A 17,171-nucleotide genomic window follows, 5' to 3' on the forward strand; every position below is an offset into this window, starting at 1 on the left:
AAAGTTGCAGATACCCCATCCCTGGAAGCGTGTGTTCAGGCTGGATGAGACTTTACATAGTAAAATCTGATCTAGTGAAAGGTGTCCCTGCCCACTGCAAGGGAGTTGGACTAGATGATCTTTCAGGTCCCTTCCAGACCAAATCATTCTGTGATTCTATGAAGACTAGAATAATGTACCCCTGGACATGCTCAAAAACTGCTGATACTGTTTGGAGAGATCTCTGCAATAAACTGGCTTATTTTACAAATATCTTATATAGACAATTTATTTGACAGTCTTCCAGTAGTGCTTAAGTAATGTCTATTCATCCCACATGTTACGCTTGATTACAGTAGTCCTGTATTGCCTTATTCAAGACATTTTCACAAATAAAGCAATTTAAATCCTTGACGTGGCTTGAAGGGTGGTATGTTACTCTATTAAAGTGAAGGAATCTCACAACCTATTCCCATGAGTTTGCAGTAACAATGTGGAGCACTGTATAGAAATGAAAGTGTAGCAATATTTCACAGAATATATCTTCAGCAAAGAGACTGTGTCATTACAGTAAATAAAGGCTATGTTTCATAATCTAAATGGAAATGGATGTAGCATTCTGCTCAAGACCAGCACAGTGAAGTCAGAATCACAGGCTGTTTGAAAGGGTAAAAATACATTAAACAACTTACTAACGTATGAGGTTTTCAAGTAAATGTGCATGCTCAAACATATTATTTGTGTTGTCTGCAGAGCTACTTGGAGTATTCACACATACACACACGTGTATATATATATATATGTATATGTATATATATATATATATATATATATATATCACTTTTGTTAATAAAAAGACGAAGTATGGCAGCTGCTTTAAGTTGCTAGAATGAGCAGCTTTTGTCATGGTAGAAGGCTTTAAACTGGCATAAATGAGAACTGTTCCCCAGAAGCCTGGCCCCTATTTTCTCTATGTCCCTTTCTTGCTCTTTTCTTTGTGTTAGCAAAAAGTACAACAATATTGCTAACTACAGTAAAGTGTTGGATGCTAGGAAAGCTCCTTTCGAGGCAAATGTTGCTTTATCATGGCTTAATCTAAAATGAGAAAGCCTCTGCTCAAACTTTTTCACTGGCAAGTTAAAGAGACCACACTATGTTTGCTAGTATTACTGAATATTGTTTTTCTGGTAATATTCATCTGCACCCCAAATCAGTAAAATGAGAAATGAAACAGTTCTAGCTGTAAACAAGATGCAACTGAAAACTGTACAATAATATTTTATTCTAGAAAAAATGCTGTTAGAAATTGATGGTATAACACATATGTACAGTAGCCAATTTATTAACGTTTAAAAGATATTAACAAAGATAAAAAGTCATTAAATAATACATTGTTTTATACCACTACTAGTTGAATTATTTGAACTCTCTACCTCGTAATTTACCTATACCATCATACTATGAGTAATTTAGCATACTGCAGGTCTCAGCTTAGAAAAACAGATTAACTTTTAGTTTTAAAAAAGCATTTAACAAAACATTTGTAAATAAAAGCTACTGCCAATATGTGTTTGATTCAGAGTATTTACATGGTCTGTGGTTGAAGTATTTTCAGTCTGCAATATAAAAACTGAAAAAGAAAATCCCTCGAATACACAGTGTCCTCACACCTGTTCTGTGTGTTTGGACTTCCAGAACCGTATATGCCTGACCTGAATACTACTACTAGGTTCTGCAGCATTATCAAGCAACTTCTTTGAGCCATAGAGGCTGCACATGAAGGTACTTCTACTTTAAATATTGTTCATCTCAAATTGGAAGACATGTTCTGGTAATAAACGTATCAGCAAGGTCTATCACAAAGCAGTAATTATTTAATTCACACCTCACTACACCCTAATGACTACTACTTGCGTAGTAGATTAAGAATCATTCGTGTCCACCCTTTGAAAGGATTACCTTCATTAAGCTGGCTCTTTACTGTCCAGAATAAAAATCCCTATAGTTGAAAAACTGAACCATGTCACAGCATGAAAAAGTAATTCATGTACCAGAGGAAAACAGCAAGAAACACATGTATAACTTGATTCTGCTTTCAAAATCTTGCCTGTACTTTACATTCACATGACAAACTCCTACTTTCATCCCTTTGGGAGAAAGGGAAGGGGAATTAAAATTTACATGTTTACACGTTAACAGTAAAGATCAAAATTATAATCTGAGCTAAAAATATTTCCTCTAGAAAAGGGGCATTCATATAACAGAATCTACCTCTCAGATACTATCAGGCAAGAGAAAAACTACTTCCCCAAAACTAAGTGAAATGCTTCCAGACAGAATTTTAACAGAAATTATGTTGAAAGAAGTTGGTGGAATGCATTTCAGTGAAACAAATGGAAAATCTTAACAATATTAAATCTTCCACCACCAATTTGAAGGACATAAGCAGCAAAGTATGTGAAATAAGAGAGAACAGCGCTACTCATTTACCTAAGCAGCCAATTCCTCTCAGCAATTTAACAAGATTTTCTGCTTCAGAATTAAGCCATCAAAACACAAAGCCCCCTGATTTCTGTTAAAACAAACAAACAAACAAAAAGGATTTTTCAGACCAACAACAGCTTTTTACTCTTCATGCAACATTTTGGGACTTTGAGTCAATAAAAACAACCGCAAAGTACTTGAACACTACCACTGTCTATCCAGAATACCCAATATGTTACAAAACAAGACAATGCAAATATTTAAGTTTTGGCTTCATGTGTATCTTCATTTTAAAAAAGAAAGCTAAAATCTTACTGTATGTTTTTACAGTGTATCGTATTTCACCTTCTGTAAGTAGTAAGAACTTCATACAACCATTAGGATAAGAAGGTAAACGTACACTTGACAGTATCACAGTGATATGCACTTTGTAATCTTACTATCTAAAGAAGGTGAACGTTTTTCTAACCTATTTTTTTTCAATTTTATTGAATCGTCTACAATATTCTGTGAGTGCGTGCACATACACGCATGCACAGAGAAAGTAGTTATCTACAAAGAGTTTACACAAATATTTACATACATATGTTATATACAAAAACTAACATGACTGCATGATCTTCCACGTAAAAACCATACTCATCTTTCTCGCATGTGACAGCTGTTGCACTGGTCTTACAAAAGTAGTATAAACCTTTTGCAACAACTAGCTGAGCACATATCGTAGCTGATTCCAAGTTTTTATAGCTTGCAGGTTTCTTTTTTCTTTAAAAAAAATACAATACCTAGAACACTGTTATCAAACAAATATGCTTTATTGGCATCTAAAAACAAAATGCACCCAACATTAAAATGTACTTTTGCATTGTTTTTTAAACCCACTGCAGTACGAGGAACAAACCACAAAACACTTACTTTAGAGAAAACAGAGACTATAGTGTAGATTTTACAAAATCACTTTTAATCTCTGTGTTATGCTCCTTAAGTAACATGGGCCATTTCATTTTTCTGCCAAATTGTAGGAACATAAAATATCACAGCTTTGTCTATACTTTAAAATTCTGCAGCAGCCTAAAAACACGGACAAGATACACCAGCACCTGTTTTCAAGTATAACAATTTCGATAGCCAACCTAGGGGTAGTATCTAAAAAATTCCATTGTCTTCCATAGGAAGTCTTTGTTTGACAAGCTGTTGTTTTATCTTTATGAAATTAAAAGCAATTGGGGGCAAGTTTACGTTTTACCAGAGAAATTAAAAAAAAAAAAAAGTTTACCTACCATGTTCAAATTAAGAACAGTGTTCTATACAAGTCAGTTGTACAGTTATTTAAGTGAAAGATGAACATGAACATCAGATTAACTTAATTCTGGCAGACAAAAGTGAACTACTAAGGTCCGGTCAGCCATTTATCTATTACAGAGAGATGACAACTTTACAAAAGGTATCTTTTTACCTACTGAGTGATGATTATGTCCCCTCAGTTTCTGTGCTTTCTACCACTGGTTCACTTTCTATATCAGCTTCTGTGTCACTCTTCTCTTTGTTTATCTCGACGGAAGATGTCAGTTTGTCATAAAGTTCTGGATGGTCCTGCACCTGTGCAGTTGGTGGTTGACTTTCTGTCTCTGTGTTTTCACCATTTACCTGGGGCAAATTATCCGCTTTGCGTTGGGAAGTGGCCCCATCAAAATATTCAAAAACCCGTGGGTGTGGAGGAGGGATCCAGTTGTTTGACATTCTGTCTCTTCCAAACCTGTTCCCATTAATTTCTCTGCAGAAGTTAAAATCTCTGTCATCCCTGTCCCTCTGTCTTTCCCAGGGTCTTCTGCGGTCATCAAAATCTCTGTGAGCATCTTGTTCAAATCCTCTGTTCCAGCTGGGACCACTTCTACTATCAAACCTATAGTTTACATGCCGAAATCTCTCTCTGTCCTCATGGAAGCTTTTAGGGCCACCATAAATAGGAAAGGCATGGTGCTCTCTTTCATCATAATCTCCTCTTTGTCCCCAGTGCTTATCCGAATTGAAAGCAAAATGCTCTCTTCGACCAAGATTATCTATACCTGGCCTTCCAAAATTTTCTCTCATGTCTACATGAGGTCTTGCAAAATGTTCTCTTCCATCTACCGGAGGTCTTCCTATGCCCTCTCTTGGATCAACTGGTGGTCGTCCAACAGAATCTCTGACATCCACTTGGGATGGTCTGTTGAGATTATCTCTGTTTTCCACTGGAGGAAAGCGATAATCTCTGTCTCCCTCCTGCTGAATATTATCGCCTCCAAGTGGCAGCCTTTTCTCCGGATTAGAAATGCTATCAATATTTTGTCTTCCTGGTGTTGGAAAAGGTCTTTCTGTTTGATTAAAAATATCTCCTGGAGGAAAGGGACCTCGAGGTGGAGGGTGAAGAGCTGGATCAAGGATTGCTGGAGGAGGAATACTACGCTGTGGTGGTATTCCTGGCTGCATTAATGGAAACCTTGGTCCAGGTGAATGGGGCATTAAGCCTGGACGGATATCTATGAGAGGCATTCCTGGCATCCTTTGACTACTAATATTTAAATGAGGCATATTTTGAATGCCAGCTGGGTGCTGCATTGCCAGAAGTCCAGAATTACTTGAAATATTTGGTGGTGGCACTCCCATAAGTCCAGAACTACTTGAAACGTTCGGTGGTGGCATTAGAAGAAGACCAGAGTTGTTTGAGACACTTGGTGGCTGTACTCCTGCCAGAACTCCTGAGCTACTTGAAACACTGGGAGGCTGCATTCCTGGAAGAAGGCCAGGGCTGCTTGAGATGTTGGGTGGATGCACTCCAGCTAGAAGCCCTGAGCTACTTGAGACATTTGGTGGTTGCACTCCAGCCATAAGTCCAGAGCTGCTTGAGACGCTGGTTGGCTGAACTCCTGCAAGAGAAGAGCTACTGGAGACACTGGGTAGTTGCACTCCTCCTGCAAGACCAGAACTGCTTGAAACAGTTGGTGGTTGCACGCCTCCTCCAAGTCCAGAGCTGCTTGAAACACTGGGTGGCTGCACTCCCCCTGCAAGTCCAGAGCTGCTTGAGACACTGGGTGGCTGGCCTTCTCCAGTAAGCCCTGAACTGCTTGAGACACTGGGTGGCTGCACTCCTCCAACAAGTCCAGAGCTACTCGAGACATCGCTTTGCACTAAAATGAAGCAACAAGAACAGTTACAAAAAAAAAAAAAGACAATGCAACATAGTATTCAAAACAAAATACAACTTAATCCATTATTCAAGTAATACATTCAGAGTGATGATACTGCTGATGAAATCTGTCTCAGTTTCTATAGCGAACACTGGTTATTTTAATCATGTTACACATAGACATTAAGCCATGGAAATTAACACCTGTATATAGTAAAGAATGTACAGCAGCTTAAAATTGTCAAACTCCACAGCCATCACTCAATTTACGCAAGTGAAGTATTAAAATACTTGACACAAGTCTTTGAATTTTATACTACTTTATTCTACCCTGCTTCTTTGCGTTACCATTCACGTAGAATGAATGTACTTTAAAAATGTTTTCTAAATGCTCAGCTCTATTTCTCAAGTCTATAAAGAAAAGACCCGAGAAAGAACTGTTAGCAATCAATCATCAGATAATGATAAAGGTGATCTCCATCACTCCTTCATTTTAAACTGAAAATTATATCTAAGCTAGAATTTCCAACTCTATTTATTATTGTGTTGGACAAGAATCAACAAAACAAAACAAAACCAACTCCTAAGCTTGATGATATTTCTTGTATGTGAAAGTATCAGACAATAAAAACATTTCTTACCAGCTCTACCGTTTTCACTGGAAGAAATCTGAAGGTCTGTAAGATGAGATCCCTTTTCATCAGATTCTTGTTTGCTGATTGGCAGAGGATTAAAGATGCTTCCAGAAGATAATGTTGGAGTGGCTAGATTGCTACTAACTGTGCCAACAACTGGTAGAACCAGGCCACTAAAAGGTACATCCTTCATCGTCTCTTGAGTAATTGGCAATGGAGGCTGTACTAAAGCTGTAGAGAAATAACACAGGTGCATCACAATAACCACATTTACATCCATGTTTAGTTTGCTAGATGTCAAGATAATAAATGAAAATTCTTTTAATTACTGTAAGAATTATGGTGGTTTTGACAATCATTTTTTATGTTCAATCAGCACTCTAATCTTTACTTCTTTTATAGAGCATATGAACTGCAGGAACCATAACCAATCTGTACTTTGTATTAAAAACACTCTTAAACGCTAAGTTGATAACAGTTAAAAGGCTAACTAAAATTAAATCATTAAAAATTATTTAGCAACTAACACTTGATAGCTTTAGTGATAGATACATCCATTACAGCCAAATTCAAATTAAACTATGCATACAAATACTAAATAATTCGTCTTCCCCCAGTTACTCCATGGTAACTATTGTTTTTCAGACAACTTGAAAAGTCCTGTAAATGTCTCCATCAATACCTGCTTAGAAAAGCTTTGCAATAGCCTGGTATGTTACTATTTTCTATTTGACAGGATTAATATACTTTTCATTAAATGAACAACAAGCAGTATATCAAACAACTAAGCTTTTAATGACATACAACAACAATGAGAAGAATCAAACTTACACGTTGGAACAACTGGTGGGACAACAGGTGGTGGGACAACAGGAGGAGGGACAACAGGAGGAACTGGGGGAGGCATAAAACCTATGTGGAAAATTTACAAATTATTACAATGAAAAGCAAATACAATTTTCCATTAAAACCTTGCTTATATTATTTGTCCTGGAAAGTTACATCATTAAAACCAGTGCACAACACGTGTGTGTGAAGATGTAACAATGGTTGTTATTTTCAAATACAATCCATCTTTACTGTAAAAGATCTGTATGTTCATCTTTAAAAGGGATTTCTGTCAGCAATACCCAAATTGGAAAATTAGGAGTTTCAACATTTTCCAAAGAAAGGAGATGAATTTTAAGAATCTTCTAATTTTGATTTTTCCCCCAAATTAAAAACAAACTGGAAACAAACAAACAAACAAACCCAGCTATAATTAATATCCTCCACAAAATACATGAGTCAAAAATACTTTTTGGACATTAAAAAATTCATATTAGGTTAATATTATAAACTCTTGAGCTCGCTTTGTCAGTAACCAGAAAGTGGAAAACTATACAAAGCAAAATATGCACAGCACAGTTGAGTGTACTTATTAGATAGTTGAGTATACTTATTACATATTCAGCTTTATCCTTACTAACTTACCTGGAGGTGGCTGTGAAGGATTGAAACTTGCTCGCAAGAAAGGTGGAGGAGGAATGGCGCTATAACCAGGAGGAGGGACAGACATTGTGACAGGAAATGCAGGTGGAACTAAGCTAACAGCAGGCACAGCTGGAGCTACTGGAATCTTTGTTTATGGAAAGAAAAAAAACAAGTAATTTCAATACCTACAAGTATTAAGTGACAATAAAAAAGTTTATTCACTGACTTGCCTGCAACTCATGCAAAACGCTAAATGTATCAAACACTTTGCATATATTCTGAATGCTCTGAAGAATTAGACTGCGTTCTGGAATAGTATCTGCATTACAGATAAATAAAGTCACTGGATGAATGCTATATTTTCATTTTTCTAAAGGAACAGAAAATACATGGTTAGACATTACGCTAATTGAAGTATAAAAAATTACTTAGGGAGTGAGAGGAATACAGAACGGGATAGAGGAAGAGAAAGAAAGTGTGGGGAGAAGTAGGGGTGAGAGAAAAAGGGAAAGAGAGAAAAGATTTGGCAATTTGAGGGCACATAAAAAACAGTCACTTCATTCTCATTAGAAAAAGCAATATATTTCAGAACAGGATCAGAGTGTTGAAAGTTTAGCACATGTAATAATCTAACTGACACTCCTGATGAAATACTAGAAATTATGTAATAATTCTCTAAGTTCTGTTTTAGCTGTGCATTTTGGTGCAGTGCAGAATACTTACAAGTAATACACAGCAGAATAAAAGCAGAATGAACATATATTGATCACAGGCTATGCTAGGAGGAAGTTGAAATAAAAAGACCAGGAACAACACAGAAAAAACTGTAAAAGCTTGAACTTCAGTGCAAGTAAACACTAAAATGTTAATTTCATAGTAACTTCACATCAGCTCACGTGTTGTAAGTGTATAGACACGTTAAGAGAAAAATGATAATATGAATGCAATTTTTTAAATTAAACAACTGCTTCTCATTTTACAGTTTCATTGGTCATAACAAAAAGGATTTTAAGAATTTGACTTAAGGTGTCTGAATTTATATTTGATAAATAAGTACCGTGCTATACTCAAGGAAAATTGCACTGCGTTTTTTCAGCCTTCCATAATAAACTGCTATTGATTAGATGTTAATAAAAATCATGTTTTATCAGGTGGAAGAAAACACAGTAGATGTTCAAGGGCTCTCACAAATTATTGTGTGTATCATAGACTACATCAATCTAATATTCAGAACACAGGGCTTTAAGTGTTTTGTTTAGGTACTTTCTTTAACATTGAAGTTCATCTGTACTGAATAAAAACTTACCCCTCCAGTTGTGTGGAGATTCTGCAAATTCAAACTTTGATACAAACCTGTAGCATAGTGACTGGTTGTGTGTAAGCTTCCGTCTGTGTTGTAATCACTGTGCTCTTATCAACTGCAGTACTCTGTGTAGTTTGAATGTTTTCTTTGGCAGGTTCAGAGCTCCTCGCCGTTTCCCATTCTTTATTTAAAAATAAATAAATAAATAAATTTTTAAAAATGCATTTTTAACATTAAGAGATAACTGAAGTGTTTTTTTTTTAAAAAGTACTTTTCCATCTTAAAAGGTATATACAATTATTTACAAATTATTATACATTTTAAGAATGTAAAATGTCTCTAAACACCTGTTTGACACTATTTAATAGTGCCTGTACACAAACAAAATTTTTATAACTTGCCAATTTTTTTTCACCAATTATTCTGTTAATAATTCACAGCACAGAGATTGATTTCTAAAAACCTGGCTGCAGAAGAATGACGTATCCTCACGTGGAAAAGAAAAAAACAAACAAACTAATCAAACAATCACAGATCCTTCTTTCTACTGCCTCCTCGTTGTCACTTTCAACAGCATCAAGAAAAAATGTTTGCATTTTTCTAGTATAAAATCGTAATATTTCATTATTTAATTCCTATGTTACCTACAGTACATTTTTCCTCCAAGCCTTTTTACCTGAAAAAATGACTGTCTCTATTATGAAACAGTCTTAATACATTGCATATTTCAACATAATCTAGTCATTTGGTGCTACATCCATTTCAAGAAAATACAGTACACATATATCTTTTATAAACAGCAAACTTCTCATGTAGGTTTCAGAATATAGTCTAACACTTCTTGCTCTCTTGTCTCTTTGACTTTAATGAAGGAAATACCTTAATGTTCTGCTAAGTTGTACCAATTTTGACAAGTTCCAACTTAAGTCTTATACCAGAATATATTTCACAATCACAACTAGATCATAATTGCTACATAAATAACATACTTAAAATTGAGCATACAGTAAATTCAGAATTGTTAATCATTATTATCTTCCTTAAATTAATCCCCCTCACAACTGGTCATGACAATTAATTAATTACTCTCCTAAAAAAAACAATCTACATCTCAATGCCATTTATACTGTAAACAAGTAGTTAGTAATATTAATGCAAATTTTAAAAGAGTATGTGTTACCTAAAGAAATAAACTTTCTGAGGATTTGCAATCATCAAGAAATAAACACATTAGAAGTATCACTGTTAATGTCCATACCTGTATTTACTGTCTCCTGGTCAATCATGCCACCTTCAGCAAAGCCCTCCAAATCATCCAATTTTACCTTCTCCCAAGGAATATATGAAACTCCCAGATCTACATCCCAGAATTGCTTATACTCTGTTTTCACACCTTTATTTAAAGCCCAGGCAATCTGAAAATAAAACCCCAAAAGATAATCTGGTTATGTATAATCTGTGAATTTGTAAGACATTCACTTGGCCTCTGCAACAACAGGGACATTAATTACATTTAAAACCTCAAATTTCTTCAACATTATTTCTAACATACGCATAGGGAAATCAAGAATACGGTACTTCAAGGACTCTTCCTGATGTGTGAAAGAAAGTAGAAAAAGCACAGCATCTAGTCATGTAACTAACTTCAAGAACACTAGCAATTTTAATGTTGAGTGATCTATGTTGTCAGGTACAGGACTTCAGTATTTCACAGTATTCTTATAACTAACATGTATATGCAATATTTTCCTGATATTTTCTAAGTATCAAGTCACAATTTTATTTTAGTATCTTCCATATTACCTGTCAAAACCTGCATTTTATACCATCTTAATGATTTATTCTTCTTTTCCATACTGTCCATTTGAATTAATAGCTATTAAATAATTGATCAACATAATAAAACTGTACTGCTTTCAAAATGAACGCCATCTTTGGACTAAGTTCAACTTACCTTAATAATTTTTGATCCGATTTTGTAGGACCCAGAACTAAGCTTCTGAAGAGCACGATATGCATCTTGTCTATGAACCATGCAGACATATGCACAACCTCTTGGGGGAATCATCTATTGAAAAAATATCAGTGGTCTTAAAAAGCAGGAAAAATGGTACTTCAGATAACATATCTACACTAAATACCACAATAGGGGAAAAAAAAAAAAAAAAAAAAGGAGGGGCTTATGCTGTAAATAACCATCAATGTAGTGAGTATAATTAATAATTCTGAGCATCAGAAAAACCTAAGAGTGAAGCTGGTATCTTCATCTACATTTCCAAGAAGCAGCAGCAAGCTGAAGAATGGGTGCTAAAAACAGCAAGACAGATTTAAATGACACGCAACAGGCAAGCAAGAGATGCTATGGCAGACTCAGAAAGGCAGAGGTCACTACCTCCCATTAAACTCCAAAAACTGTGAGCTGAGCAATTATTTTTCATTGAGACACAGACTAGTGATCACAGGTATCCTGCATTTTTGAAGAAGAGAGCTCATTCTCAAAGTTTGATTTCCACTAGATTTAATATTCAATTTCAAAACGTATGATGTGACATACAATCTTTGAAAGCTTTCAACTCATGTAGAATAGTTACCTAATTTAGTTTTAATTAGAAATCATAGTCTAGATGTGGGTTTTTGTTGTTTTATGAACAAATGCTTACAAAATGAACAACATTTAAGGTGGCCAGTTTTCATGGAGACATTATATAAAAACATTTAAAATTGCAAAGCAATGTAATCCCAGTTACCTAAAGCTTTGAGGAATGCCTAGGATGAACTATTTACTATCCAGTTTGCCTCTGAAATTTAACAGGTACTAGGAATGATGGTTGCTTTCCCTTGAAATTCATTCAACTTTTAAGGTATCTCTCTCAACTCCTACTCTCTGCAAATCAAAATGAGGTTTAAATGTTAGACTTACATTCTTGTGCAGTTTTTTTTCTCTTTTTTTCTGATTTGTGAAACTTTTAAAAAAGATTCAGCAATGTAATTAAAAGAATTCCTTACAAGTTACATGTCCGAATATATTAAGGTGATAGGAAAAGTTAACAGTATAATCTGAAAGAAATGAAATTGCATGAGAAGCACTTAAAAACTGCAAGAGCATCCAAGGAGATGGAAAAATCAAAACTTCCTTCATGTAGAGATGTTATTTTAGGAGAAAAGATTATCCCAAAGATGAAATACAGTCAGCACTGAAGTCTGATGACATCATCCTGACATACATAGATAAGATCAGGAAAGACAAAGCGCAGATGGAATTTAACATGGGAAAGGATGAGAAAAAATAACGAGAAAGGTTTCTTTAGATAAATTGGTCATAAGATACAGGCAAAGGAAACTGTATGCTGAAAGTGAGAAGGGAGAGCTGGCTTCAACAAACATGGAGAAGGATGAGGCACTCAGCAAGTTCTTTGCCTCAGTCTTCACTCGTGGTCAGTGACACAGACAGAGGGATCAAGTGCACAGTCAGCAAGTTTGCTGATGGCAACAAGCTGAGTGGTACAGTCGATGCAATAGAAGAGAGGGATGCTATCCAGAGAGGGTCCACATGAACCTAACAAGGTTCAATAAGGCCACATGCAAGGTGTTGTACATCAGTTGGGGCAATCCCAGATATTCAAGCAGACTGGGAGAGGAACTCATTGAGAGCAACACTTCAGAGGACTTGGCAATCCTGGTGGATGAAAAACTGAACATAAGCCAGCAGTGTGACCATGCAGCCTGGAAGGCCAACAGTACCCTGGGCTGCATCAAAGGAGGGATGACCAGCAAAGCCGAGGAGATGACTGTCCCCCTCTAATCTGCCCTTGTGAGACCCCATCTGAAGAGGTTCCCAGCACTAGAAAAATGCAGAGGTGATGAAGCAGATCCAGGGAAGGGCCACAAAGGTAATCAAAGGGCTGGAGCATCTCTCTTATGAAGAAATGTTGAAAATGCTGGACTCATTTAGCTTGGAGAAAATTCTGGAGAGGTCTCATTGCACCTTTCCAGTACTTGAAGTACATTAAAGCAGGAGGGAGACTGGCTTTCTACATCATCTGATGTTGATAGGACAAGGGAGAATGGCTTTAAACTAAAAGAGGGAAAATTTAGGCTAGGCGTTAAGAAAAAATTCTTTACTCGGTGGGTGGCAAGGTACTGGAACAGGTTTCTCAAAGAAACTGTAGATGCCTCCTCCTTGGAGCTATTCAAGGACAGGTAGGATGGGGTTCTGGGTAGCACAGTCTAGTGGTTGGCAATCCTGTCCATAGCAGGAAGGTTGGAACTAAATGACCTTTAAGGTCCCTTCCAACTCAAACCATTCTATGATTCTACTAGACTAAATCTAAATGACTCTAAATCATGAGAAATATAGCTCCTAATGAAAGCACGCTTTTATGGTCACATTTTATAAATACACTCTTGTTTACAGTACTCTGTATCTTTTTATAAATGTTTTAGATACCCTGACTGCCATTTAGCACCCCTACACATGTATATAACCAAGCCAACATGGACATCACATCACATTCTGTCAATTAGCAAAAGGAAAAATGATCTCTACTCCTGTGCCTCAACACATAAAATGAAAAAGCACAACTCTGTACCTGTTAAAAGCCAACTTTAAAAAAAGTTTTCTGAACTTTTATAACCATGCAACCCTAAGTTTTGTCAGGAAAAAGTCATTTTACCATGAAGCATACTGTCTTCAGAGCTTCAAACAAAAGTGCATGAAAACTAATAAGCAAATATCATAGCTACAGTTCTTAAACAGTGATTAAAAAAAAAATAAATCAAAACACAAGCTTAGGCTAAAAAGTAATATAGAGGCATAAGAATGTTTAAGTTGTTTAAAATCCTTGACAATGGATGATAACATGCTCACTTACATTAATAGATTCTATTTGTCCAAATTCTTCGAACAGGTTGGTCAGATCTTGCTGTGTAGCCTTCTTGTCTACTTGGCCTACCCAAAGAGTAGTGCTGCAAACTGTCAAGAGAAACATTCATGTCACAATAAGTACTGAAATGTTTGCTTATGAAACATATTATAGAATGGATATAACAGGCACAGAAATCATGGATCAAAAGCAAGAATAGCAAATCTATAACTATTAAGAAGAGAGTAAGTAAATTAATAGAAATATTATGAGGCTAAATGAAACAACGCCAGCTGTTCAGAACAAGTGTTCACTTTTCTTGTTTTACTTTCTTCTAATCAAAATAGTTGTTTTAAAAACAATGAAAAAACAGAACACTGTCACCTATTATTGCCTGCATCTGAAAGGCTAGAACCTGATGATCCTTGGGGTCCCCCCCAGTCCAAACCATTCTATGATCAGCTATACTAAGCTGTAGTAGCAATTTGCCATTAAAAAACATACTTGTATGATTAAAAGACTTTCAATTGACATTACTACTCAGTCAGCAATGCTGAGAATGACTAGCTTTCAGATTTCTCTTAAACACAACTTGTTCCTTACGTTTTGAAATGTTATAGAAGTCAATTTGTTTCTCACAACTAAATGTATAAGAAACAGTTCTTCAGACCTCAACTACTGCTAACAGAGGTTATCATTATTTCGAGTTGCTTAGCAAATTTAATGAAGTCAACAGGCAATTTATTTTATTTTTTTTTCCAAATGCCACCTGTCAATTATGCTCCTTACTATCTCCCTTCTACACAAGCCAGGCTACCTCATAGTAGCTGATGGTCTTCTACAGGGTACTTAGCATCCCTGCTTCCTGGTTTCCATACACTCTGATTATAGTTCCCTATTTTGTGGTCCGCTGGGAGAAATCCACACCATAAAGACCATTTGCTATTTATCATGTGAAAAGCCGGAAAATAAAATACATACATCTAAACTCTAGTGAAGTTCTGAGTTTACAGCACCCTGTTAAGATGTAAAATAATGACGTATAGAGAACAGAACACTAAATTGCTTAACTTGTCAGATACATGACAGACTTTATGACACAAAATAAATGCAGAGCTGACATCTGAAACCATTTAACTAAGTTAAATTCAAGTGTATAAGTTCATTACAAAAATGAATTAAGTGCAAAATATGCATCCCAAGAATCCAGGTTCCTGAAAACACTGTCCTGACACAGAAACAAAATTAATTCCCTTTGATTTAAACAACTGCAGAGGGAAGTTCTTCTCTCTGCTGTATTCCTTTCACACAGATTCTCCACAGAGCAAGCAACACACTGTAGTAGCTTAAATTCAGTCTGCTTTTGGATTCTCTTTTTAATAAGATAGACCAGTAGTATCATTATGATACCGAAATACTTTTGTTTCACATTTCCGCCTGTTTTGGCACTATGTAGCTGTGTAAAACTTTAAAAAGCAGTCTAGTGCTTCCTTCTCCCCACGGTTAAAAAAAAAAAAAAGAGAAAAAAAAAAAAAAGGCTTCTATTTGAAGCAGTCAGCAAACTGAACAAAATGTGCACCTTTGAACAGTGTCCACCATATGCTGAAATCCCTTATTAGTGGTAAAAAATTTTAGATCAAGCATTGTCCATTTTCAAATGCATCGTAAAAGACAGCATTAAAGAAAAAGCAACCAGTAACTTCGGGACACTCTTGCTACTTTTTTTTTTTTTTGGAACAAAAGCCGTCAATGCAATAGCATGTCTAAAATCATCAGTGGAACAAAATGGTGTTTACTTTTCTCTAAGATGAGATCATGTACCTGCTTAAGTTGTAAGAAACACCAGAACTTTAACTTACAAAAAGAATTTCTCTGCCAAAGTTTTGTAGAAGCTGAATATTTTTCTTTCCATAAAATATAAGGCCTTTTCCCTTCAGTACTATATTATTAGAACAGAAAATTGTTGCCACTTACCACTTAGTGTTTTTGACCGTATTGGAGGCAATCCCTTTTTCTGACGTTCTTTTTCCCTTTCCCTAGCCCTTCTTTCACTGGAGTAGGACCGAGATGACTTTCTCTTCCTTTCTCTTGATCTTGAGCGTGAACGCTTTCTATGTTTACGCTTACGAGAACCAGATCGTGATCTAGACCTTCGTTTTCTTGGCGACCTACAAAATACTTAACTTCAGTATGCTGAGTTGAAAAAAAAAAAAAAGTAATCTAGTTTTATTTTTAACTACAGACTTCAAGCTTGCTACAAATACTTCCTTTATATTTACTTACTTATTCAAACTGTCATTAATGTGGGAAATAGGACATATACACAGGGTTTTCAACAACAAACTAAAGCAAAACACACTTAAGGTGCTCCATAACAGTATCTGTTTTTCTGGTAGAGAAAGCCTGTCAAACTCATTTGTGTTGGTTTTGTTGTTTTTGTTACCTGAGCAGTCTTAAAAAATTTAAAGTAGTCTCAAGGTATGAAAAACAAGCTGCCAAAAATTATGTCTTCATCTAGCGCACAAACACTAAATGAACAAATTATTTATGATAACTTTGAAAAATACAAAACTGAGAATGATAATCACAGAATGAAATTCTGTTTTAAAAAAGAAAAAAAAAATTCTTAATACAAGTTCATTACCTTGAACGAGATCTTGAACGAGTTCTTGACCTTGAACGAACAGCAGATTTCTTTTCCTCTTGTTCAAAAATCTCTTCTTCAGCAACATCCTGTGCCTCATCTATGTCCATGTCCTGAGGTGAGACACAGTAGATAATCATGAACATTTAATAAATACATTCACAATATATAAGAGTATAAGAAAAAATGCACATATTTTATTTCTTTTGAAATCAACTTAATATGTTTTCCCTTCAACTTTTGTAATTAATATTTAAAATTGCTTTACCTGTTGTTGAATATCCATTGAATCATCCACATTTGTTTCTGCTTCTAAAAACTGCTGTTGACTGCTCCCTTGTGATGGTGATGCAGAGTGCTCTGAACCAAAATTCCCTTCTTGATTTTCCTCAGGGCTTGCCTAAATAGCAAATAATTATAAAATCATAAGAAGACTCATAATTCAAATTGCTTATTGTGTCAAAAATCAAGACTACATGAAAAAAATTGTTTAAATATTTCTCAAAAACAATTAAGCCACTTTCTTTTATTTTCTTCCTTTTCATTCATATAGAGTAATTATCTACTGAGAAATACTGAAGCATAGATTTAGAATAAATATGTATAGGACAGAAAATAAATGCAA

General features: G+C 35.5%; 1 protein-coding gene across 5 annotated transcripts in view; it reads right to left on the reverse strand.

The window, feature by feature from the left end:
• Positions 1–17,171, reverse strand: part of SCAF8 (SR-related CTD associated factor 8) — a 145,137-nt gene that overhangs the window by 89,938 nt on the left and 38,028 nt on the right. For 2 of the 5 annotated variants that reach the window (XM_072333793.1, XM_072333794.1), the window contains exons 10-20: positions 16,815–16,946; positions 16,547–16,659; positions 15,877–16,070; positions 13,912–14,012; positions 10,995–11,108; positions 10,299–10,455; positions 9,091–9,221; positions 7,738–7,882; positions 7,096–7,176; positions 6,271–6,495; positions 3,920–5,630 (exon numbers count right to left, since the gene is read on the reverse strand). In XM_072333793.1, the coding sequence (XP_072189894.1) occupies positions 3,934–5,630; positions 6,271–6,495; positions 7,096–7,176; positions 7,738–7,882; positions 9,091–9,221; positions 10,299–10,455; positions 10,995–11,108; positions 13,912–14,012; positions 15,877–16,070; positions 16,547–16,659; positions 16,815–16,946 (3,090 nt within the window). In that variant the 3' untranslated portion in view covers positions 3,920–3,933. Of the gene's footprint in view, positions 1–1,292; positions 2,552–2,952; positions 5,631–6,270; positions 6,496–7,095; positions 7,177–7,737; positions 7,883–9,090; positions 9,222–10,298; positions 10,456–10,994; positions 11,109–13,911; positions 14,013–15,876; positions 16,071–16,546; positions 16,660–16,814; positions 16,947–17,171 lie in introns of those variants that run through there. The other 3 variants (XM_072333796.1, XM_072333797.1, XM_072333795.1) reach the window with 2 other exon arrangements.

The sequence above is a fragment of the Excalfactoria chinensis genome, chromosome 3, assembly GCF_039878825.1.
Source record: "Excalfactoria chinensis isolate bCotChi1 chromosome 3, bCotChi1.hap2, whole genome shotgun sequence".
In the NCBI taxonomy this organism is placed as follows: domain Eukaryota; kingdom Metazoa; phylum Chordata; class Aves; order Galliformes; family Phasianidae; genus Excalfactoria; species Excalfactoria chinensis.